Source organism: Aotus nancymaae, unplaced genomic scaffold, assembly GCF_030222135.1.
Source record: "Aotus nancymaae isolate 86718 unplaced genomic scaffold, 86718_ANA_hifiasm-v0.15.2.pri h1tg000158l, whole genome shotgun sequence".
Taxonomy (NCBI): Eukaryota; Metazoa; Chordata; class Mammalia; order Primates; family Aotidae; genus Aotus; species Aotus nancymaae.
In genome coordinates this window covers 2736760-2757932 of record NW_026988573.1, presented here as the reverse complement: position 1 = coordinate 2757932, position 21173 = coordinate 2736760, and the positions used below count along the sequence as shown (strand labels likewise).

The window sequence follows — 21173 nt, the reverse complement described above, 5'->3', positions numbered from 1 at the left end:
TTCTGCTGACACCTCATGGGGAGGGGTGGAGTCATCGCTACTGGGAGGTGGTGAAAGTCCTGAATCTCCACTAGGTCTCTCCAAGACCAGCCCAATGGGGAAGGAGATGAGTGACGAAGAACTGCTGGGTTGGGGCGGAAGTCTAGCCCCCCAAGTAGACTCTGCTCACACTGCTTGTTACTGCTTGTGCACAGAGGAGATGAAAGTGCCTTTTCTGATACCAACTCATTCAGCACTAGAGGCTGCTGGGATGCCTCATTACACCCTGATAAAGGTGGAAATCTAGCCTCTCTATCTAGCCTTCGTTTGTAGGGGAGGAGGTGGGTCACAGCGTTTGACTGGAATAGAGCGATTATTGTCTAAAGTTTTCTGTCTTGTTGAGCCACCTTCATCCTGAGCCTTTGATAGAGAGAGCAGGTTTTTACTGGCCCTTTTTTTCCATCTGTGCCTATTGGTATTTTCAGATTACCAGCTTCTTCAGGTCAGAAATATCTGTCACATTTATTGAGTGGAATAGGGTAAAAGTATGTCTGCTCCACATTACCAAAAACAGAACTCTCCATTTTTCCCCGTGGGGTTTCTCTCTGTTGTTCAAAATGGAAGAGTTTTATTGAGCTGTCTTCAAGGTCACTGGCTCCTCTGTCCTCTGCATTCTGGTATTGATTCTCCCTGGGGAAACGTTATTTTTATTGTTATCTTGTTCAGTTGTAAAAGTTTCATTGGGTTTATTTCGTAGCTTCTAGTTCTTTGCTGAGAACGTCTAGCGTTCCATTCATTTCAAGAGTGTTTGTCCGTCCTCCTTAGAGCATGGTTATCACAGCTGCCTTAAAGTCTTTAATACTTACAGCGCCTGGTCATATCAGGATTGGGAGATGTCGATTGCCTTTTTCCTTCAGAGTCGCTTATGTTTTTCTGGTTATTTGCATCCCTTGTGCAGTTTTTGATGTATACAGGACATTTGGAATATTACGTTACGAGATTCTTTTAAAGCCTTCTGGGAAAATGTTGGCTTTGTTGTTTCAGCAGGCAATGCACCTGAGTTTAGCCTGCGAGCTCTGTTTTGCTTTCCCCGTATGGGTTATTTACACAAATGTTGTGTTCTGTCTCCCATCTGTCTTTGTTACTTTTCAAATCATCAGGCGTTTTATCCAGTGTTTGATGTGCTGCAGTCCGCTTGCTCCACTGTGGGAGTGTCATTCTAAAATGCGACCCAACCCCAAAGGTTTTCTGCTCTAATTCCCAGGGCTATAAATGCAAGCTATCATGCCAGTGATCATGTTATGTTACATTGCAAAAGTGATTTTGAGATGCTATTAAGACAGCTAATTAGTTGACATTGAGTTCATTCAAAAAGGGGATTGTCAGGGTGGGCTTAATCTAATCATGGCAGCCTTTTAAATGCAGAGAGTTTTCTCTGGCAGGTAGCGGAAGAGGAGTCAGAGAGATTTGCAGCATGAGGATTATTTGATAGATTTTTTCGAGCTTTGAAGGTGGAGGTTTATTTAGAAAGAACTCGAGAGTGGCCTTCAATAGCTGAGAGCAGCCCCCAGCTGATATCCAGCAAGAAAACAGGAACCTCACTCCTAAAACCACACAAAACTGGATTCTGACAACAACCGGAATGATCTTGGAAGGTGCTGCATCCCCAGATTTTCCAGCTGAGCATAAGGCTTGACTTCAGCTTTGTGAGACTCTAACCAGAGAACCCTGCTTGCTCAGCCCACTCAGACCCTGATCCAGAAAACCGTGAGTTAACAAACGGGTGCAGTGTGTGGTAATTTGCTGTGCAGGAGTAGAACGCTAACACAGCCACCTCGACTGCCATCGAAATCACGGACTTTGCTTTTTAAAGGTTGACTTGGATAACTTGAAACCTAGCAATATCTTGTCTTCCTCCAACACAGGTTTCACACTTTTCCAGGCATGTTCCGGAAGTTAATATCCAGTTCCAGCCTACAAGGAGATGGTCTGTGCACCCCTATGACTTAAAACCTGTTTGCAATTTGGGGGAGAGCTGGTTTACGTGCAAGTGACCCTCACCTCTGGGATGCAAATATGTGTAGTTGTCAGGCTGAAGTGCACATTTCCTAGCCTGAAACTTCATCCCTGGGAGGCTCTAAACCTGCACCTTGGTCCCCCTCAGCCTGCTGAGTTGACAAAACTCCTGCACAGCCTTGAAAGCTTTTCTCTGATTGGTGAATGACCCCAGGCAAAGGTACCCACAAATACTCTAATCTGGGTTTCTATTTCTGCTGAATCTTATTCTGGTAATTATCTTTAATGCGTACGAAGAGTATCTCTGAACTTTGTCCAGCTTGTTCGTTTCAAAAGGAAGTTTGGCCTTATTTTCTAACCCCTCATTACTGGAAGTAGATGTCTGCACTTCCAGCTCTAGGTTCTAATTTTACGCTTAGGTTTCCAGGTTACTAGAGTTTGTACACTGAGCATTTCATCGGTGTTCACTTCACACTCACTGGAGGAAACGGACATCCTCTGATTGTTGGCGACTTGTAATCCGTCGCGCCAGCGTTTCCTGCTGTTGCTTACTTACATCCTAGCCAGTAATTAACACTTCTATGTGCACGGTTTTTCTCTTACATTGCATTTGTTCAACAAGTTCTCTGGTGAGCTTACTAATTCAAAGGGCGCAAGCTTTTCTTTTGGTTTATATAGTGTCATAAGTGACACTCATGAGACAGACTTAGTCATAGTACCACATCGCCTTTTGTAAACATTCGCTGTGATTAACCTGATCCTTATTCTGTGTTTAAAAAGAAATTTGAACATGCTCTTGTTTCAGATCACTCTTTCCTTTATTCTGAGGGATGGGTGGGGGGCCTGGGGACACGTGTCCCTCAGAAGGCTGGAGATGGAGTGGGAGGTGGGCCGAGTTGTCATCTCCGTTTGATGGGCTGTCGTGTGACTCCCTACCACAGCTCATCAGCAGAGGAGAGGAAGGGCTCCAGGCATCACCCACTGAGATTTTGGTTCTAAGGGTGTGGGATGGGGCCCCTGAATCTGTGTTTTTCAGAGTCTCCCCAGGTGCTCCGATGGACAGTCAGACTGAGGAACCACTAATGGGCTCGTTTCAGAGAGCTGAGTAGAAGGCTTGATGATTTCAGTGCAAGTAAATAAAACCTGGGGACCTTCTGGCTCATCAGAGCAAGCGCATGTTAAAGAAGACAGCAATCCTGGGAGGGAAAGAGATAAACAAATTAACACAAACAGGTTTCGATCAGAATCCAGGCTCACACAGCCCAGGGAAATGGGCGCTGGAAGCCGGGCAGGTAGGTGTCCCCTGAGCCGAGCGTTCGTCATAACCAAGCGTGCCGGCTGTGTGGCGCTGGAAGCCGGGCAGGTAGGTGTCCCCTGAGCTGAGCGTTCGTCATAACCAAGCGTGCCGGCTGTGTGGCGCTGGAAGCTGGGCAGGTAGGTGTCCCCTGAGCCGAGCGTTCGTCATAACCAAGCGTGCCGGCTGCGTGGCGCTGGAAGCCGGGCGGGTAGGTGTCCCCTGAGCCGAGCGTTCGTCATAACCAAGTGTGCCGGCTGTGTGGCGCTGGAAGCCGGGCGGGTAGGTGTCCCCTGAGCTGAGCGTTCGTCATAACCAAGCGTGCCGGCTGTGTGGCGCTGGAAGCCGGGCGGGTAGGTGTCCCCTGAGCTGAGCGTTCGTCATAACCAAGCGTGCCGGCTGTGTGGCGCTGGAAGCCGGGCGGGTAGGTGTCCCCTGAGCCGAGCGTTCGTCATAACCAAGCGTGCCGGCTGTGTGGCGCTGGAAGCTGGGCGGGTAGGTGTCCCCTGAGCCGAGCGTTCGTCATAACCAAGCGTGCCGGCTGCGTGGCGGCCGCTCCGGGTTTCAGTTTTGTTGTTGGGTGTGTGTTCTGCCCTTGACTTGCAGGTCTTGGCCATCAGCCCAACAGAGGCTGTTCCTGACGGCATGGGGTACATAACCTTGGGCTTCCCGCCATACAGGTCACTTGGTCCCCTTCGAAGATTAGCTTTTATGGAGAAGCAGAGCTACATTTGACAAGAGGAAGCTCTTCCAGTGTCAGTCACCACCGTCCCAGACCACGCCGGTCTGGTGGCTGCTCGTGACAGCGGTGAGCTGCTTTGACTGGGACCTGTAGAGGCACTGAGTGGGGTTGTGGGTGGCAGGATCACCCAGGGCGGCTGCCCTTTAGTTTCCAGTTCTCAGATTTGATGGTTTATGTTTCAACCCCAATTAAATTGCACACCACCGATCCCATCTTGGAAGACCCAGTTTGCTGCCTGGGGACAGATGGACATTTCCAGATCGTCCCTGGAAGGCCCAGTTTGCTACCTGGGGACAGATGGACATTTCCAGATCGTCCCTGGAAGGCCCAGTTTGCTGCCTGGGGACAGATGGACATTTCCAGATCGTCCCTGGAAGGCCCAGTTTGCTGCCTGGGGACAGAGGGACATTTCCAGATCGTCCCTGGAAGGCCCAGTTTGCTGCCTGGGGACAGAGGGACATTTCCAGATCGTCCCTGGAAGGCCCAGTTTGCTGCCTGGGGACAGAGGGACATTTCCAGATCGTCCCAGGCTCTGCTGGCTTCCCCACATCTTAGGGTGAGTGGGTGGGCTTCCAACCTCCTGTAAAGCTGCAGGAATCAGACAATTGGCCGCCCCCCACCCGTATGGCCTCAGGCTGATGAGTCACAGTGACAACCAAACCGTGTGCCTCAAGTGCAGCTGAAGGAATCAGTAGGAGGCCAGCCTGGCGCAGAGCCCAGAGGACGTTTTCAAACCAGGAGGAGAATGCAGCTTTCTCCTCTCCTCGACTGGGCCACCTCTTTGTAAAGACGAGGAATGGCAGCTCTTTTAACAGGGAATCTTAGTACCTCAGGGCTGAAATACAAGGCAAGCTTGTTTCTTGCCCAAGTCACGGTACAGTGCAGGGCATGGTGACGAGAACCGCTCCTGCAGTGACTCTAAAAACCAGGTTTCTTCTGGGCATCTTCTTCCCTGAGATAGAAATTTGGTTCCTATTAGACTCCGGTTGGATGCCTCCCTGCATCTCTCATCTGAAGGAAGTCTTCCTTGACGTTTTCAGGCTCGAGCAGGAAGGATCTTTACTACCAATCCGAGTCACTGTGTTCAAAACCACACATACCACTGATGCTTCTTACCTTAGTGCTTTTAAAATCTCGTCTCCTACTGTCTGGAGTCTAACAGTGTTCAGGCATTTCCCAACTCTGCAAGACTTCCAGTTCTTAGACCCTTTAATCCATCGTGCTCCTCTTGCTAAGCTCTTTCCTAAGCTCTTCTTCCTCCTGTAACACCTAGTCAGGCAGCCGATAAAAGTAAACATGCACTGAAAATTCTGTTTGTCAAGCTGCTCCCCTGGGGCTGGAAGAGCTGTGCCAGGGAGCTGCCTTCCAACTTACTGACGGCGACATGCTCATCAAACAAAACTCCGGGGCCCTCCACCCACCACGTGGCAGCCAGGCCGTGCCTCGGATTTTAGGTATACGTTGCCACACTCTTGCACTTCCGGTACCAATCTCTGCCTAAGTCAGCGTGAGCACCAATAGCTGCTGTGACAAGCAGCCCCTCGGGATGGCAGTGTCATCATTTCCCCTTGTCCAGCCATGCAGGACCCACACGGTGCAATGCAGATTTACAGAGGGCTTTGGGGTTCTCCACCAGGACATGGGACAGAAGGTTTGGGGGGCCAATTTAGGAAGGGGTCTGCGTAATCTGTGTGACCATCCCATTGACTAAATCTCCATCATATAGACTCCTCTAACTGCTAGAGAGATTTAGAAAAGGAGCCTTCTTGTACCCGCAGGAGGGGAAAACGCAGGTTTGGTGAACATGTGACATCACCTCTGTCTCAACGCCACGAGGCATGTTTTTATGAACAACAACAATGAGAGAGCCTCCTGGAGTGACGGGAGCACATACAGTAACGATGCATCTGTCTTCACCGTGCGTTTGCCATCTGTGTGTGGGTTGGGATGTGAACTGTCCGTATTTGCACTTAAATTTGGAAGTCCACCTGATGCAGGGCAGGTGAACCCAAAATTGGGACTTAGCCCAGGAGGGATTTTGGCTCCACCCAGGAAAGAATTCAAGGGTGAGCCGGTTGCATTAAACAGCAACTTCTGCTGAAGCAGCCGGTACAGCAGCAGCCGAGGCAGCCTCCTTGCAGGGCAGGGCTCTCCACAGGCAGCGTGCCCAGTCCGGCAGCTCGGAGGCGGTTCTGCAGGCTTACACACATCCACCTTTAGCTATATGCAAATTAAGGGTGGTTTATGTGGAAATTTCTAGGACAAGGGTGGTAACTTCTGGGTCATCAAGTCGTTGCCATGGAAACGGGCGGTAATTTTGGGTGTTGCCGTGGCAATGGTAAACTGACGTGGCACACTGGTGGGTGTGTCTTATGGAAAGCTGCTTTTACCCCAGCCCTGTTTCAGTTCATCCTCGATCTGATCCAGTGTCCAAGTCCCTGCCTGCAGAGTCGCACCCTGCCTCCTACCTCTCACTCAGGTCAGACGGGCAGTGAGGGAGTGACTGAGGAGTTCTGACTCCTGTGAGGATTCAGGAGAACGTCAGGCTGAGCCTGGAAGAAAGTAACAGGAGACACCTCGCCAGAGCCTCTGCTCTGAGTCTTCTGTTTAGGCCGTTTGTGTGATGCTGTTGGAAAATGCCTCGTTCTCCTGGCGAGAGGGCAGGCTTCTTTGGAGCAGGAATTCACTGCCCTGTACTCAGAGAGAGCTGTGCACCCCGCCGATGTTCCATGGGGGTAGTGGCAGAAGGGTTTGGCTTAGTCTTTCTTCACTAAGTGATTAGTGTCACTCTAGTGAAGAAATGAAGAGGTGAAGGTCCGTCAGGCTGGTGTCCCGAAGCCTGTGTCTTCCCTGACTTCGAGGATAGGGGATCAAGGGTTTTGGGGATTTTGTCTCTGTGGCAAATGACTGGGGCCACTGAGACTCCTCTTAGGACAACCAACCATCTTGCTGGCCAGGGCTTTTCCAGGAGATGGGACGCTCAGTGCTAAAACTGGGCAGGCCCAGGCTCACTGGGACAAGTTGGTCACCTCACTCTTTCTGACCACAGGTTACCGGGAGAGGAAAGCAGCTTAGGACGCAGAGGAATGAAGGGACCAGAACAGACACACAGAGAGGCTGGGGACGACGTGATGGGAGGAGCCCTGAGCCCAGGAGCCCAGAACAGTGATGTTCTCCTAGCGTGGGGTCACCTCCCAAAACGCACCGCTCGCGCCCTGCGGCAGGCCATGTTTCATGCCTGTTACTCCCGTTTGCCTTCGGCCGCTTCCCCGAATGCTGTTTCCAGCTCTCCCTCCCATTCCCGGCACTGTTCCCTCCTTGGTTGCTGTAAAGTGCAAAACTCAGAACACAGGGCGCAAGTGTTGAGTGACCTCTGCAGAGAAGAGTGTGGCACCCTCCTTGCTGTAGATGTCAGGCCTTTGTTAATGCAGCCTAAAACAACATCCTGCATTCAGTGAGCACCATCACGCTCCACCTAGAGCCAGCTGAGCCTGGAATTGACACGATAGCCCCTTCCCAGCTCTTTTTTGTCAATTGCACTCAAGGCATGGAGTCGTTGGAAGAACTTGGAAACCCATGGTGAAGGGAAAGGAAGGGGCAGGAGACATGGAGGTTTGGGTCGATGGAGGCAGGAACCACCTGGCTTCGGGGTTTGGGTGGCTGCCAGTCACAGCTCCCAATAATCAGCTTATTAGAGGGAGACAGTGTCCCTCAGGCCAGGAGAGAGAGAAGAGAGCCAGTTCTCCCCCGAGCAGATCTGAAGGCAGTGAAGGCAGACGGCCTGGCCTCCGCTCTGACCACAGGGAGCCCGCCCTGGCTAGTGTGGGCAGCAGGTGAGGGAGGCCTTTGCTGGAGCCCAGCCCAAGTCAGGTGGCTCCATCATCCTCTCCCAGGTCTGGATACACAGCGGGGTCCATCCCTGCCCATTGCCCCATCCCAGGGCACAGCTCCCAACACCCTCAACAGAACAGGCTGGACCCAGCCCGAGGAGACAGGCAGGTGACGGGAGGCATGGGGGCAGGCCAGGCAGGACTGGAGCCCACAACAGAAACCTGTAGCCAAGGACTCCTGTGCCCAGGGAAAGGTCCGAACAGAAGCGGAGGCCTCACAGGCAAAGGCTGGCAGCTGGGCGGGGGTACCCTAGCAGGAGGACTGGCAGCTGGGCGGGGGGTGCCCTAGCAGGAGGACTGGCAGCTGGGCGGGGGGTGCCCTAGCAGGAGGACTGGCAGCTGGGTGGGGGGTGTCCTAGCAAGAGGACTGGCAGCTGAGCGGGGGGGTACCCTAGCAGGAGGACTGGCAACTGGGTGGGGGGTGCCCTAGCAGGAGGACTGGCGGCTGGGCGGGGGGTGTCCTAGCAGGACTGGCGGCTGAGCGGGGGTGCCCTAGCAGGAGGACTGGCGGCTGGGCGGGGGTTGCCCTAGCAGGACTGGCAGCTGGGCGGGGGGTGTCCTAGCAGGAGGACTGGCGGCTGGGCGGGGGGTGTCCTAGCAGGAGGACTGGCAGCTGGGCGGGGGTTACCCTAGCAGGAGGACTGGCAGCTGGGCGGGGGGTGTCCTAGCAGGAGGACTGGCAGCTGGGCGGGGGTGTCCTAGCAGGAGGACTGGCAGCTGGGCGGGGGGTGTCCTAGCAGGAGGACTGGCGGCTGGGCGGGGGGTGCCCTAGCAGGAGGACTGGCGGCTGGGCGGGGGGTGCCCTAGCAGGAGGACTGGCGGCTGGGCGGGGGGTGCCCTAGCAGGAGGACTGGCGGCTGGGCGGGGGGTGCCCTAGCAGGAGGACTGGCGGCTGGGCGGGGGGCGCCCTAGCAGGACTGGCGGCTGGGCGGGGGGCGTCCTAGCAGGACTGGCGGCTGGGCGGGGGGCGTCCTAGCAGGACTGGCGGCTGGGCGGGGGGTGCCCTAGCAGGAGGACTGGCGGCTGGTGGGGGGTGCCCTAGCAGGAGGACTGGCAGCTGGGCGGGGGGCGCCCTAGCAGGAGGACTGGCAGCTGGGCGGGGGGCGTCCTAGCAGGACTGGCGGCTGGGTGGGGGGTGCCCTAGCAGGAGGACTGGCGGCTGGGTGGGGGGTGCCCTAGCAGGAGGACTGGCAGCTGGGCGGGGGGCGCCCTAGCAGGAGGACTGGCAGCTGGGTTGGGGGGTGTCCTAGCAGGAGGACTGGCGGCTGGGCGGGGGGTGTCCTAGCAGGAGGACTGGCAGCTGGGCGGGGGGTGTCCTAGCAGGAGGACTGGCAGCTGGGCGGGGGGTGTCCTAGCAGGAGGACTGGCAGCTGGGTTGGGGGGCGCCCTAGCAGGAGGACTGGCAGCTGGGCCAGGCAGGTGATGCTGTGCTGTGCTTCCTGGCCCTTCAGCATCCTGAAAAGCCGGTGTCCTCTTCTTACTCCCCGGAGTCCTCAAACCGACCCTGCCATCCCATGTCACACGAGAAGGAAGATTCAGAGCGGTCAGGTAACTGATCAAGGCCCCACAGCCCACGTCTGTGCGGACCAAACGCCATTGCCCTTCACCAGCCGAAACAGAGAGACTGTTTTTGAAGGAGGCAAGTTCTACTCTGAGACCTCCCTGGGAGCACACATCACACACAGCGCCACATGGCCACGTGTCTCCATAAACATGTACTGGCAGCTGAACGGGACCAGGGACCAAAGGGCCCCAGGCGGGGCTACTGGCGCCAAGGCCTTTTTGCCTTTCAGAATAATGCTCTAATACATTCCAGAGAGGACCCCTTTTCCAGAACTCAAGGGTCAAGATTTGGGGGAAATGTCCAGGTCCTCCCTTTACGGGGGTGTGAGGTGTGCATTCTCTTCACCTGTTGGAGGTTGAAACGCCCAGACTTGGGGTGGACGGCACTGAGGGGAGTCCTGACGCCAGGTCTCATCCTGACCATGGCCGGGGTGTGTGGCTGAGCCCTTTGCTGCCCTAGAAATCTGAGTGGCCGTGAACGGCTGCAGTGTGAGGCCGCAGAGAGGGGAGGCTGACGTAAAGTCAGCACCTGTCTGAATCGTAATCCTGTCTAGAAGCTAAGGACCCAGGTCTGTGAGGAAGGAGACGTCTGTGTCTAGTTTCCTGGTGGCAGCATCCCTTCATTCAGTTATAGACTCTCAGATTCGTCAGCTTGCTGGTTTCTATCCTGAGGACTGGTCAGCCCCCGGGGTGGGTGGTGTGGAAGGAAGGGCCACGCCCAGGGCTGTCCCTGAGTCCTCCTGCCCTGGCTCATCCCAGGCCTTGGACCCAGAGTGAGGAGGGAAGGTGTGGATGGATCACGGAGGGCGAGGCTGGCGCTGCGTCCTGATCTTCAAGGTGCAGCCACCCCAGGAGCTCAGAGGAAACGGTGCTCTCCTCCCCGAGAAGACCCAGACACGCAGCACTCTCCATGACTCATGTGGAGCTTAGACCAGCCAAGACCCAGTAGGGGAAGGAGGGGACCCGCATTAAAAAGCTCAGAGAGGGATCACGGCCTCCTCGGGCCCTTCTGGATCCTCTCTGAGCAGAGGGTAAAGGACTAGGGCAGCACTGTTATGAGAGGGATCGGGGCCCAAACAGCCCTCTAAGGGTCAGCTCTGGCCAATGCTGGGGTGTGGAGCCTCCAAAAGCCTCGTCAGGCTGAGCGGGCCAGGGACCAGGGACAGGGCACAGGTCCTCAGGAGATCAGGAAGAGGCGAGGGTAGAGGGCCAGGCACTGTCCTCGGCAACACAAGTTCCTGAGTGAATGCACTTCGCTCTCTTGCAGGCGGCCCGCTCGGGAGAGGCGGTGGAAGGGGCAATCTGCACTGGGCTCGCTGCAGGCCAGCTTTGCCCTGGACACTCAGGGCCAAGAGGAGGGCTCTTCCCTCCTCAGGAGCACTTGGGGCTCGCACCTGCCTCATTTAGCCGCTCTCTCCGTTTTGATGAGGGAGTCACAGGCACACAGTCACCCTTGGTTCTGCTCATGAGGAAGTGGTAAGCAGCTTCCATGAACACCCAGAGGAGCAGGTGGCAGGAGCCTGGGTGGCAGGGGTGAGTGGGCGGCAGGGGTGAGTGGGCGGGGCTGCAGCTGGGGGGCTGGGGCAGGCAGGAAGCCTGGGCAGCAGGGCTGAGTGGGCAGGTCTGCAGCTGGGGGGCTGGGGCAGGCAGGAAACCTGGGCAGCAGGGGTGAGTGGGCAGGGCTGTGGCTGGGGGGCTGGGGCAGGCAGGGAGCCTGGGCAGTAGGGGTGCGTAGGCAGGGCTGCGGCTGGGGGGCTGGGGCAGGGCTGCGGCTGGGAGGCTGGGGCAGGCAGGGAGCCTGGGCGGCAGGGGTGAGTGGGCAGGGCTGCAGCTGGGGGGCTGGGGCAGGCAGGGAGCCTGGGCAGCAGGGGTGAGTGGGCAGGTCTGCAGCTGGGGGGCTGGGGCAGGCAGGGAGCCTGGGCAGTAGGAGTGCGTGGGCAGGGCTGCGGCTGGGAGGCTGGGGCAGGCAGGAAGCCTGGGCAGCAGGGCTGAGTGGGCAGGTCTGCAGCCGGGGGGCTGGGGCAGGCAGGAAACCTGGGCAGCAGGGGTGAGTGGGCAGGGCTGTGGCTGGGGGGCTGGGGCAGGCAGGGAGCCTGGGCAGTAGGGGTGCGTAGGCAGGGCTGCGGCTGGGGGGCTGGGGCAGGGCTGCGGCTGGGAGGCTGGGGCAGGCAGGGAGCCTGGGTGGCAGGGGTGAGTGGGCAGGGCTGCAGCTGGGGGGCTGGGGCAGGCAGGGAGCCTGGGCAGCAGGGGTGAGTGGGCAGGTCTGCAGCTGGGGGGCTGGGGCAGGCAGGGAGCCTGGGCAGCAGGGCTGAGTGGGCAGGTCTGCAGCTGGGGGGCTGGGGCAGGCAGGAAACCTGGGCAGCAGGGGTGAGTGGGCAGGGCTGTGGCTGGGGGGCTGGGGCAGGCAGGGAGCCTGGGCAGTAGGGGTGCGTAGGCAGGGCTGCGGCTGGGGGGCTGGGGCAGGGCTGCGGCTGGGGGGCTGGGGCAGGCAGGGAGCCTGGGAGGCAGGGGTGAGTGGGCAGGGCTGCAGCTGGGGGGCTGGGGCAGGCAGGGAGCCTGGGCAGTAGGGGTGCGTAGGCAGGGCTGCAGCTGGGGTGCTGGGGCAGGCAGGGAGCCTGGGCAGCAGGGGTGAGTGGGCAGGTCTGCAGCTGGGGGGCTGGGGCAGGCAGAGAACCTGGGCGGCAGGGGTGAGTGGGCAGGTCTGCAGCTGGGGGGCTGGGGCAGGCAGGGAGCCTGGGCAGTAGGGGTGCGTGGGCAGGGCTGAGGCTGGGGGTCTGGGGCAAGCAGGGAGCCTGGGCGGCAGGGGTGAGTGGGCAGGGCTGAGGCTGGGAGGCTGGGGCAAGCAGGGAGCCTGGGCGGCAGGGGTGAGTGGGCAGGGCTGAGGCTGGGGGTCTGGGGCAAGCAGGGAGCCTGGGCGGCAGGGGTGAGTGGGCAGGGCTGAGGCTGGGAGGCTGGGGCAGGCCATTGGACCAGCAATGGCATCTCAAGTGCAGGAGAAACTTCCTCTCCGATGCGCCTTCTCATTCCCCCACCATCCAGCTCACAGAGGAGCCCAGGTAATGAGCCCCAGGAACGGGTTTATCCTGCCAGGGACCCCAAGCAGGGCTGCACTCTGAGCCCATCACAGCATCAAAGTCTTGTATTTGTTCTTAAGGAAGGCGCTTGCTGGCGTAGTCAGAAACACCCTCTTTTTTGCTAAGAGAAGACAGAGGTTTGAGATGAGTCGATGTCACAAATCTGGAAGGGCCGATAGTGGAAACAGCAGGATTTGAACCTCTTCCGCAGAGCAAGACAAACGCAATTTAGAATCACAACACGTGTTTCTTTTACGAACCGGAGGGCTAAGCTCCAGCCCCACCCCCCACCCGCGCATGTGTGGGGCGTCCTGACCCTGCGGCTGCCGGGCTAGGCGGGCCGCAGTTTCATCTCCGACGCCCTGTAGCTGTACTTGTACCCCTTCCCCGACTTCCAGTTGATGCCGTTTGCAAAGCTGTCATGGGCCCCGCCGAGGTAGCGACCGTTCAGGTTTGACACGTGGCAGGTTTTGTACCACCAGCCTCCCTGGTACATCACGGCGCAGCTTTGGGTGTGAAGGTCATTGTCCCGGTCTTTGGTGGAGAAGGACTGGTTGTTGTGGGACGTCAGGGAATCACCTGCTCAGGAGGAAATGTGAGCGTCGTTACAGGCAGTCATGTCATTATAGGCAGAATGAGTCTTTCCACCTGAGGCCTGGCCTGGTGGTCCTCCATGTACGGTTACGCAGGTTGTGCACTGCACAATCCAAGGAGTGCAGTCCGTGACTTCAGTGAATACTGCCCTGCTGTTGGCAGTGGCCTTAGAAAATTGCCTTTGGTCTAGCCCTGCCACTTAATGTGTAGTGTGTTTATTTCATAGAATGACAGGAGGCAGGATCATCATTCTCTACTCTGGATTCCACTATGGCAGACCCCTTCCGGCCACATCCCGCAGAGATGTCAGCTGCTGTCACTGTGCATAGGTCCCTCCTCTGCAGACACTTCCTTCCTACTGATGTCCTTGCTGGGGTTTCAGCACCTGCCGCACTGATGTGTCCCACGACTCCCGTGCCACACAGAGCACAGACGTTAACGTCCACAGGTATAGATGGACAAACCAGGCTCAGAGAGGTGAGGCCTCTTCCACAAGGCCACCAGGACATGGAGCACACTCCCTCCACTTCCCAAACCGCCCCCCGGAGGCCCAGGCCACACAGCCCGGCACAGACACTCACCCGCGCTGCCCTCCACAAAGGCCCCCAGGACCAGCCTGTACTTCTCCGCCTCGCCCGCCATCTGGAATGATCTGTACTTGGCAAATTGGTGGTTGTCCTCAAAGTCCACCAGGTCTACGCGGAGCTCGCTGGTCCCTGTGGGAGGAAGGTTTCAGGGTCCCAGCAGAAGGGCCCTGTGCCTCCAGACGCGGGAGCTGGGGAACTGGGGCAGGGGCTGGAAGGAGGTCTGGGTTCCATGGAGGCAGAGCGTGGAGAGCACTGTGGCTTCCCCGCGGCCAGCGCAGCTCTGACCCACGGCGGGTGCTGAGCCACAGGGAGAGACTCGACTCCCAAATCCTCGAGGGTTAGAGGCAGAACTGGGCTTGGGCCCAAACTCTACTATGGGGCCACTGGGTCCCTCCTTCCCACACTCAGGATCTAAGGTGCCGGTGGAGCCTAGACCAGAAGAGGCTTCAGCCCAGAGCTCCGACCCTCTCCCGTCCCGATGCCGCCAGAGCCAGCAGCAGGGGACACAGCCCTCGGGGATCCCAGTGCCACCCTGCGTGTGCTCGGGGCCCAGTGCCCTGTGGACCAAGAGGCGCTTATGTTCCAGGCGGCTCAGGCCTAAGGGGCGGGGGCACCTCCATTCAGGGCCCCCGACCCCCGATCCCCGGCAGCGGCCCTACCCCGGGCGGTCAGGGCGTGGATGTTGTCATTCCCCAGCCAGAACTCCCCCAGCTGACTGCCGAAGCCCTGCTTGTACGCGGCCCAGTCCCGATAGAAGTCCACGGAGCCGTCCACCCTCCGCTGGAAAACCTGTGGAGGAGCCGGGGGATGGGAGCCAGGGGCCAGGCCGACGTCCCACAGCACGGGGGACCCGCCCTCCAGAGGAGCAGCACGTGCAGGTGGCAGAGCATCACGGCCGGCAGCTCGCAGACCCCACGGGAAGATGAAGGAGGAAAGGGGGCCCGGGAGGGGAGGCAGCAAGCCCCAGGCCACACAGCAGGAAAACACCGGCCCCTCCCAGCCTCCCCCACCGCCTGGACTTTTACCCACGGGTCACCGCCCCCCCCATCATCTCTGCCTGTCCCTGTGCAGGGGGATAGAGAACTCCAGAGTGTTCTCCCACCAGGTGCGCAGCCTGGCCTCCAGGACTCCCAGGCTGGCCGCCCCTGCCCAGGGCCCCTCAGCTCCCCCCACACTCACGGTCCAGCCCCCTCCGTCCGTGTCCATGTCACACAGCACGGTCAGGGGCCGGCAGTCGGGCAGGTAGACGGTGTGCCAGCCGCTCAGGAAGTGCCCCCGGTCCCGCAGGTCCTTGCAGGTGCGTGGGCCTGGGAAGGGAACCCGGGGAGTGGCTGCAGGACGGGAGCCCTGGGCAGGGCAGGGGCAGTGGGAGGGAGGCCCGGGAGGGAGGAGCAGGGCCACAGACATCTGTGCGGACAGAGCAGGACTCCGAGGCCTGGACGGGGACACGGCCCTCAGGGCCACGCAGCTGTGATAGCCACGCCCAGTCTGCCTGACCCTCCCAGCTCCCCGTGTCACCCCCTCATTCGGCTCCTGGGCACTCGGCCTTCTGGGGTAAAGCAGAAGGTAGAAGAAAATTGCCATGGAGGGCACTGAAGTTGTCTGGACAGTACTTGTCACTTGCTCAAATGGTTAACTGACGAGGGAACGGGCAGACCGCCTTCTCTTTTGTTTGTATTGGTCACTTCCTTCTGGACTTCCCGCCAAAGGCAGCCACAAGCCATGAGGGGAGTGTGGGGGGAGCGTGGGGGGAGCGGGGCGTGGTCAGTCACCTGTCAGGCACGACTGAGGCTCCCCAGGTGCTCCTGTTCGTGGGTGAGAGAGGACACACGTGTCACAGTTTGGAAATCAGAGCCCTTCAGCCCCCACTGGTCCTCGGATACCGTGTAGAACATGGAGACCATTTTCTGGGCCTCTCCAGGAGGAGATGGTGGGGGTCCAGTCAGGGAGTCCCTGAGCCTGCTTCCATGGGCCACATCTTTCTTTCCCTCAAGGGAGGCCTGCACTGACCCCTCCACCACACGCACCCCTTTCGGACGTCCCCGGGGAAGCAGAGGCCTCCATCCCAGAGACTGTCGCGGCCTCCATGTGCCAACCAGAGGGAGCCTGGATCTTCCGGACTCTCCCGGGGCCCCAAGGCCTGCAAACAGCCCATCGTGGTAGACGCAGTAATATGATGGGACAGCGTTGTTTGGGGTCTGGGTGCCACACTGCGTATTTTACGTTTAGACACAACCCGTGGCTGAGCCCGGGGCGCGGTGCGTGTGGGGAGGTCCTATTCTGAGGAGGTCCGTGGGTGAGTGAGTAAAGGGAGCTTCAGTTTCCTACTGCATATTTCTCTGATTCTTCGAGATATTCCTCATGAAAATATGTCAGAAAATTATTTGTTTTAAAGCAGAGCATTTCCACGAACTGTGCTGAGAGCTTGGCGGCGTGGTTCTCCAGGCCCCCCGGGGCTCATCCTGCTCCCCACACATGGTGCTGACTAGAGATACGGCCCTGGGGCGGCGTCAGGAGGAGGGGACCAGACAGGACCTCGTGCTTGGGGGACAGAGGCCAGGGCTGAGTGGGACCGAGAGAGGTGAGCAGACACGCCCTCCCCGCCCTCCCAAGGCCACTTCCACCTTAGAGGGACAGGATTTCGCCTCAGACACACCCACAGGCAGATGCTCCAGTACTGAAAACCTTCCCCTACCCGAGAACCTCTTCCCCATACAGAGGCCCCCACTGAGAACCCCTCCCACACCAAAGCTCCCTCCCTCGACCCCAGAAGCTCTCCCCCCCGGTATTGACGGCTCCCCTGGTATTGACGGTTCTCCCTCCATACTGATAACACCTCCCCACAACCTGCACTTTGGAAACCCCTCCCCCGACACTGAGAAGCCGTCTCCAACACTGATAGCCCCACTTCCCCAAACTGAGAGCCCCTCCCCGACACATTGAGAGCCCCTCCCCCACACAGAGACCCCTGCTTGGACCGAGCCCCGGAAGCCCCAACCACATTCCTCCGCAGCCTTGGCTGAAAGGAACTTGCAGCCCCTCCTCACTCGGGTCCCCTCCTTACCCTTGGACCCAGGTGGTCCTGCCTTCCCAGGGGGTCCCGGGGGGCCGCGTTCTCCTGCAATTTCCAAAGACAAAACTCCCTTGAGCAAAACTCCCCAGCCCAGGACGGAAGGGCCCACCCTGGAGCTGGCGGCTGTAATTTGCAATCATGACCATGACCCTGCTTGCTACGAAGTGACCGAGGCCCCACCTGGGCTTGCCCATCCTGCACCAGAAGGTTCTAGACCCAGGACCCAGACCTCACAGGGCTCTCCTGTCCACTCAGGCCGGGAGCTGGAAATCCAGACACCATGGGTGTAATCCCAGCTCTTTTCCTTCCAGGCGTGAGCACAGAGGGAAATCCCTGGACTGTTTGAGCCTCAGTTTCCTCATCTGAGGCAGGTGGAGAAGAGTTTGTGGCCTCAGGTCTCAGGTGAGAAGGTGGAGGGACATAGAACTTAGAAGCTGTGCCAGTGGCCAAGCAAAGCTGGTGTTGGATCAAGGACGGGGAGACAGCGCTACAGAAGCGTGTCCACGTGTGAGCTCGTGGAATAGTTAAGAAAGACGCTCCCCCATTTCAGAACCCTGCTGGGCCCTGGGAGTCTGCTCTGTCCCTGTCTCTAGCAGGGGCCCAACCCAGGCTCTTGATCTAGGAACCGCGGTGGGGGCGTTGCCCAGCTCAGCATCTAGTTTCAAAAACAGCAAGAGCCAGTGCCCCCGCCATGCCCGGCCTCCCCACCCGGCCCATACTTACCTCTCTGTCCATTGGCACCTGCCTCTCCCTTTGGCCCTGGGGCCCCGGGCAGCCCCGGGCAGCCTCGGAGAATGGTGAGCTTGTCGGAGCCCTCCACGCCCACCACCTTCACCTCTGCAGAGAAACACACGTGGGCACTCAGTGTCACCCGGGCCTGAATCCTCCACTGAGCCACAGACACACCACTCAACTGAAAGGCACCTGCCACCTTGGTGACATCAGGAGCTGGCAGATGGCTGCAGCCACAGCCACCTCCCTCCGCTGGAGGTGTTCCTGCTTTGGTGGGCACTTGGTCTGTCCTCACCTCCTGGGCGCTGGTCAGGCAGGAAGGAGACGCGGGGCAGAAACCAGGCCTTGGAGGCCACCCTGCCCGAGGGGAAACCTTACTTCCTCAGCACTGTGTGCCCTGAAACAAGTCCCTTGGCCCCTCTGAGCCTCCGTTCCCTTGCCTACTGAGGGCGCAGGTTCATTTCAGCTCCTACCATATAGGATGGCATCGTAATCTCAGCCGTTCCCATCTATCGTACCATGGTCATCAATATCAGGTGAGAAGGACACAGGGAGAGAGGCTACCAACGTGACTCCCACACCTGATCTTGGGAGCAGAGCTGAGAGTGGATGGGCTCCTGTGGGTCCACCTCGTCCTTCCACAGAGGGAGGCGTCCTTCGAGGACAGAACAAGCTGGTGCAAAACTAGAGGTGGGATGCAGCTTCGTGGTTTTCAATTAGGTATCTCGAATTCAAGTTGGATGGTGTATTATAAAAATTACAGTTGCTGTTATTCGACCATTTAGAAGCTCTAGAAGTGTTTAGGGAGAATAATGCCGCCCTAACCCCACCGCTCCACAGTGAGCCACTAGGAGCTTCCAAGTGACCCTGCTGTCCCTGGCCTGTCACCCTCCCCGGATCGCTCCTGGAATGCAGTGCCGGCCGCAGCACCCCGAGCTCCGGAAGCCCCGGCTCTGCTGCGGTTAGAGCCGTTTCTCCTGAGCACTCCAGACATCCCAACACGAGTCTCTGCAGGCATTGGGAACATCACAAAATCCTGACCCTCCGTCAGGTGGACGGAGTCAGGACCCGATTCCAGGGGCTGCATGTTCAACCTGCCCTCCCATACTTTGGAACCCGTGGTTGGGCACCCGAGTGTCCTCTTGGGAGCCCCGAAGGAGGTCCAGAACTCTCAGGGACGGTGCCACTCCTATGGTGCCACATCAGGGACACCATGGGAACCGCCACCTCCAGAGCCCAGCAGATCGGGGATGGAAACGTCCCACAGTGCTGGGTGCCCATCCCTGCTGACGCTCTGTCTCCCCGTGATGGCAGTCACGGCGGAACACCTGACCGCTGCCTGCCCGGTTGGCGCCACAAGCCCCGCCTCCCCTCACAACACCACGACCGTGCCTTTTACGCGTAGAGGACATGTGGCCCGGGGAGGCTGGAAAGCTGCACGGTTTCCGTGACCAGCGGACAGGCAGAGGAAGCCCCGTCTCTGAGACGCCACATGCATTCAGGGCCTCTGCATCTGCTAACACAGACGATGTGTGCAGAGCTGCTGTCTCGCTGGATGACTCACCACATGGCCTGGGGCAAAGCCTGGAAGCCAGGAAGCTGCCAGCTTTTGAGGATGAGAAGTTTCCAGGAGGAGGTCCTGAAGTGACTCACCTGGACAGCTTTCTGCCGCTTGCACAGCCCAGGACGTGCCCAGGAGGGTGAGCAGCAGCATGGCAGGGCCCGGGACCCCCACAGCTCTGTCCAGCTCCATCTCTTCTGGTCTTTGCTTCAAGAGGTCCCTGACCTCTTATAGGGCTGGAGAGGCCAGCCTCCCTCAGACTCCAATTTCTCATCTTCCGAGTGACAGCCGCTTCCTCTCCGCCGGCTTGGTGACGCCAGCGGGAGGTACGAGGTCATCTCCAGGGCTGCCCCTTCCGCCCGCCCCTTGGGGATCCCACGGCGACTCTCATCCCTGCAGGGGGACGGTCTTCTCCCCGGGAACAGGCTGACTCTCTTGTGGCCTTGCGCAAAGCCCAGGCCCATCCGCCCACCTTTGTTCAGCAGTGAGCAGACGACACCAGGAGCTGAGGACGGGAACAAGGAGGGGTTTGCTAAAGACGTTCTGCTTCAAAGAGGTCTCTCTCCCTTGCCCGAATCCCTAGAGTCCTCATGGCCAGAGCTGGTCATTGGCCACTGGTGTGGACCTTCCACAGTAACCCTCGCCATGTCACGAGCGGGCTTGGGACGCTCCTCAGGAGGCTTGGAAACTGCCGCTGTGAGGTCCAGGCAGGATGTCAGGGCGAGAAGGAGAGGAAAATACATGCGCGTCCACCGTTTCCTGGGGAAGCGTGTAGAGCTGGGTTTCCCACCTCAGTGGCACACAACGTGAGGCAGGGAGAGAGGGTGGGTAGCCTGCGGGACTAAGACCCCGGCGCACATCTGAGGGGGAGGCCTTGAGGGGCTGAGCCTGTAGGGAGGGTGAGAGTAGGCACATTTCACTCCTAGCGCCCAGGGGAGCCCCTGAGCCTGAGGCCAGGTGTCCCACCTGCAGGTGGCTGTGGTCTGCAGCGACTGTCCCTGGGGCAGAACCCCGGCCTTGGAGGCCACCCTGCCCGAGGGGAAACCTTTCTTCCTCAGCACTGTGTGCCCTGAAACAAGTCCCTTGACCCCTCTGAGCCTCCGTTCCCTTGCCTACTGAGGGGTGCAGGCTCATTTCAGCTCCTACCATTTAGGATAGCATCGTAATCTCGGCTGTTCCCATCTATCGTACCATGGTCATCAATATCAGGTGAGAAGGACACAGGGAGAGACGCTACCAACGTGACTCCCACACCTGATCTTGGGAGCAGAGTTCCCAAAGGCTCACTCTCACCCAGGGAGGAGCCGGCCCAGGGATGCACTCTCACCTGGGACTGAGCCAGGTTAGAGACAGAGACAGTAGCAGGTGGGGCCCCAGACCCCATATACCTAGGGCCCCCCAGAGACAAAATCAGCGCCACACCCCACCTGCCGCCATTGGGATGCTGGGGTGCCTCCTTCCTCAGCAATATCAGTAGAGGATTTTTAACTGTGACTCCAGCCCAGGAAAGCCATGCAAGAAACTAAATTCCACTGGATGTTCCTTCGATGCCCATGGAGATGCGTGGTCCTGAGACTATGACCCCCCTTGGGGTCCATGGTGTTGTGGGCTATGCTAGATGCGGTCCGGGGGTGAGCCTGGGGAAGACACGGGCTCCATGGAGGTGCAGAAATGGAACCTAAGAAGCTGGCTTGAGGACATCTTCCCACAAGTCCTGAAGTCACCTGCAGAGGAGCCAGGTCCCCAGAGCTGCCCAGTGAAACCCCAGCAGCCAAAATTCCGGGTCCTTAGACAGGTTCCTTAACTGCATTCTATTTGTCCTTCTTAATAGAAGCATCTTTCAAGCCTGGGTGACTTAGAATTAAGTCTAGAAGGCTTTAAAAGCTCAAAGACATTCTATTAATATTTTAGTGTTCAGAAATCTAAAAACAAATGCTATGTAAAGCACTCATGATAATCAAGAGAATTTGGTCTATCGGAGCGGGTGCAGGATAACTTCAACAGAAAATGGCCAATTGAGTATTGATTTGACAGAGTGCATTTATGCAGAAAACTTACTGAATTCATG

The 21173-nt window shown here is 58.3% G+C and overlaps 1 protein-coding gene across 1 annotated transcript; it reads right to left on the bottom strand.

The window, feature by feature from the left end:
* Positions 1–12785: 12785 nt before the first annotated feature.
* LOC105712277 (ficolin-2) lies at positions 12786–19309 on the bottom strand. Its single transcript, XM_012445274.3, has 8 exons — positions 19198–19309; positions 17536–17649; positions 16804–16857; positions 15512–15544; positions 14919–15046; positions 14399–14528; positions 13734–13868; positions 12786–13137 (listed from the first exon to the last, which is right to left on the bottom strand). The coding sequence occupies exons 1-8, from the start codon at positions 19295–19297 to the stop codon at positions 12890–12892; spliced, it is 942 nt and encodes a 313-aa protein (XP_012300697.2). The 5' UTR covers positions 19298–19309; the 3' UTR covers positions 12786–12889.
* Between the last annotated feature and the right edge of the window lie 1864 nt (positions 19310–21173).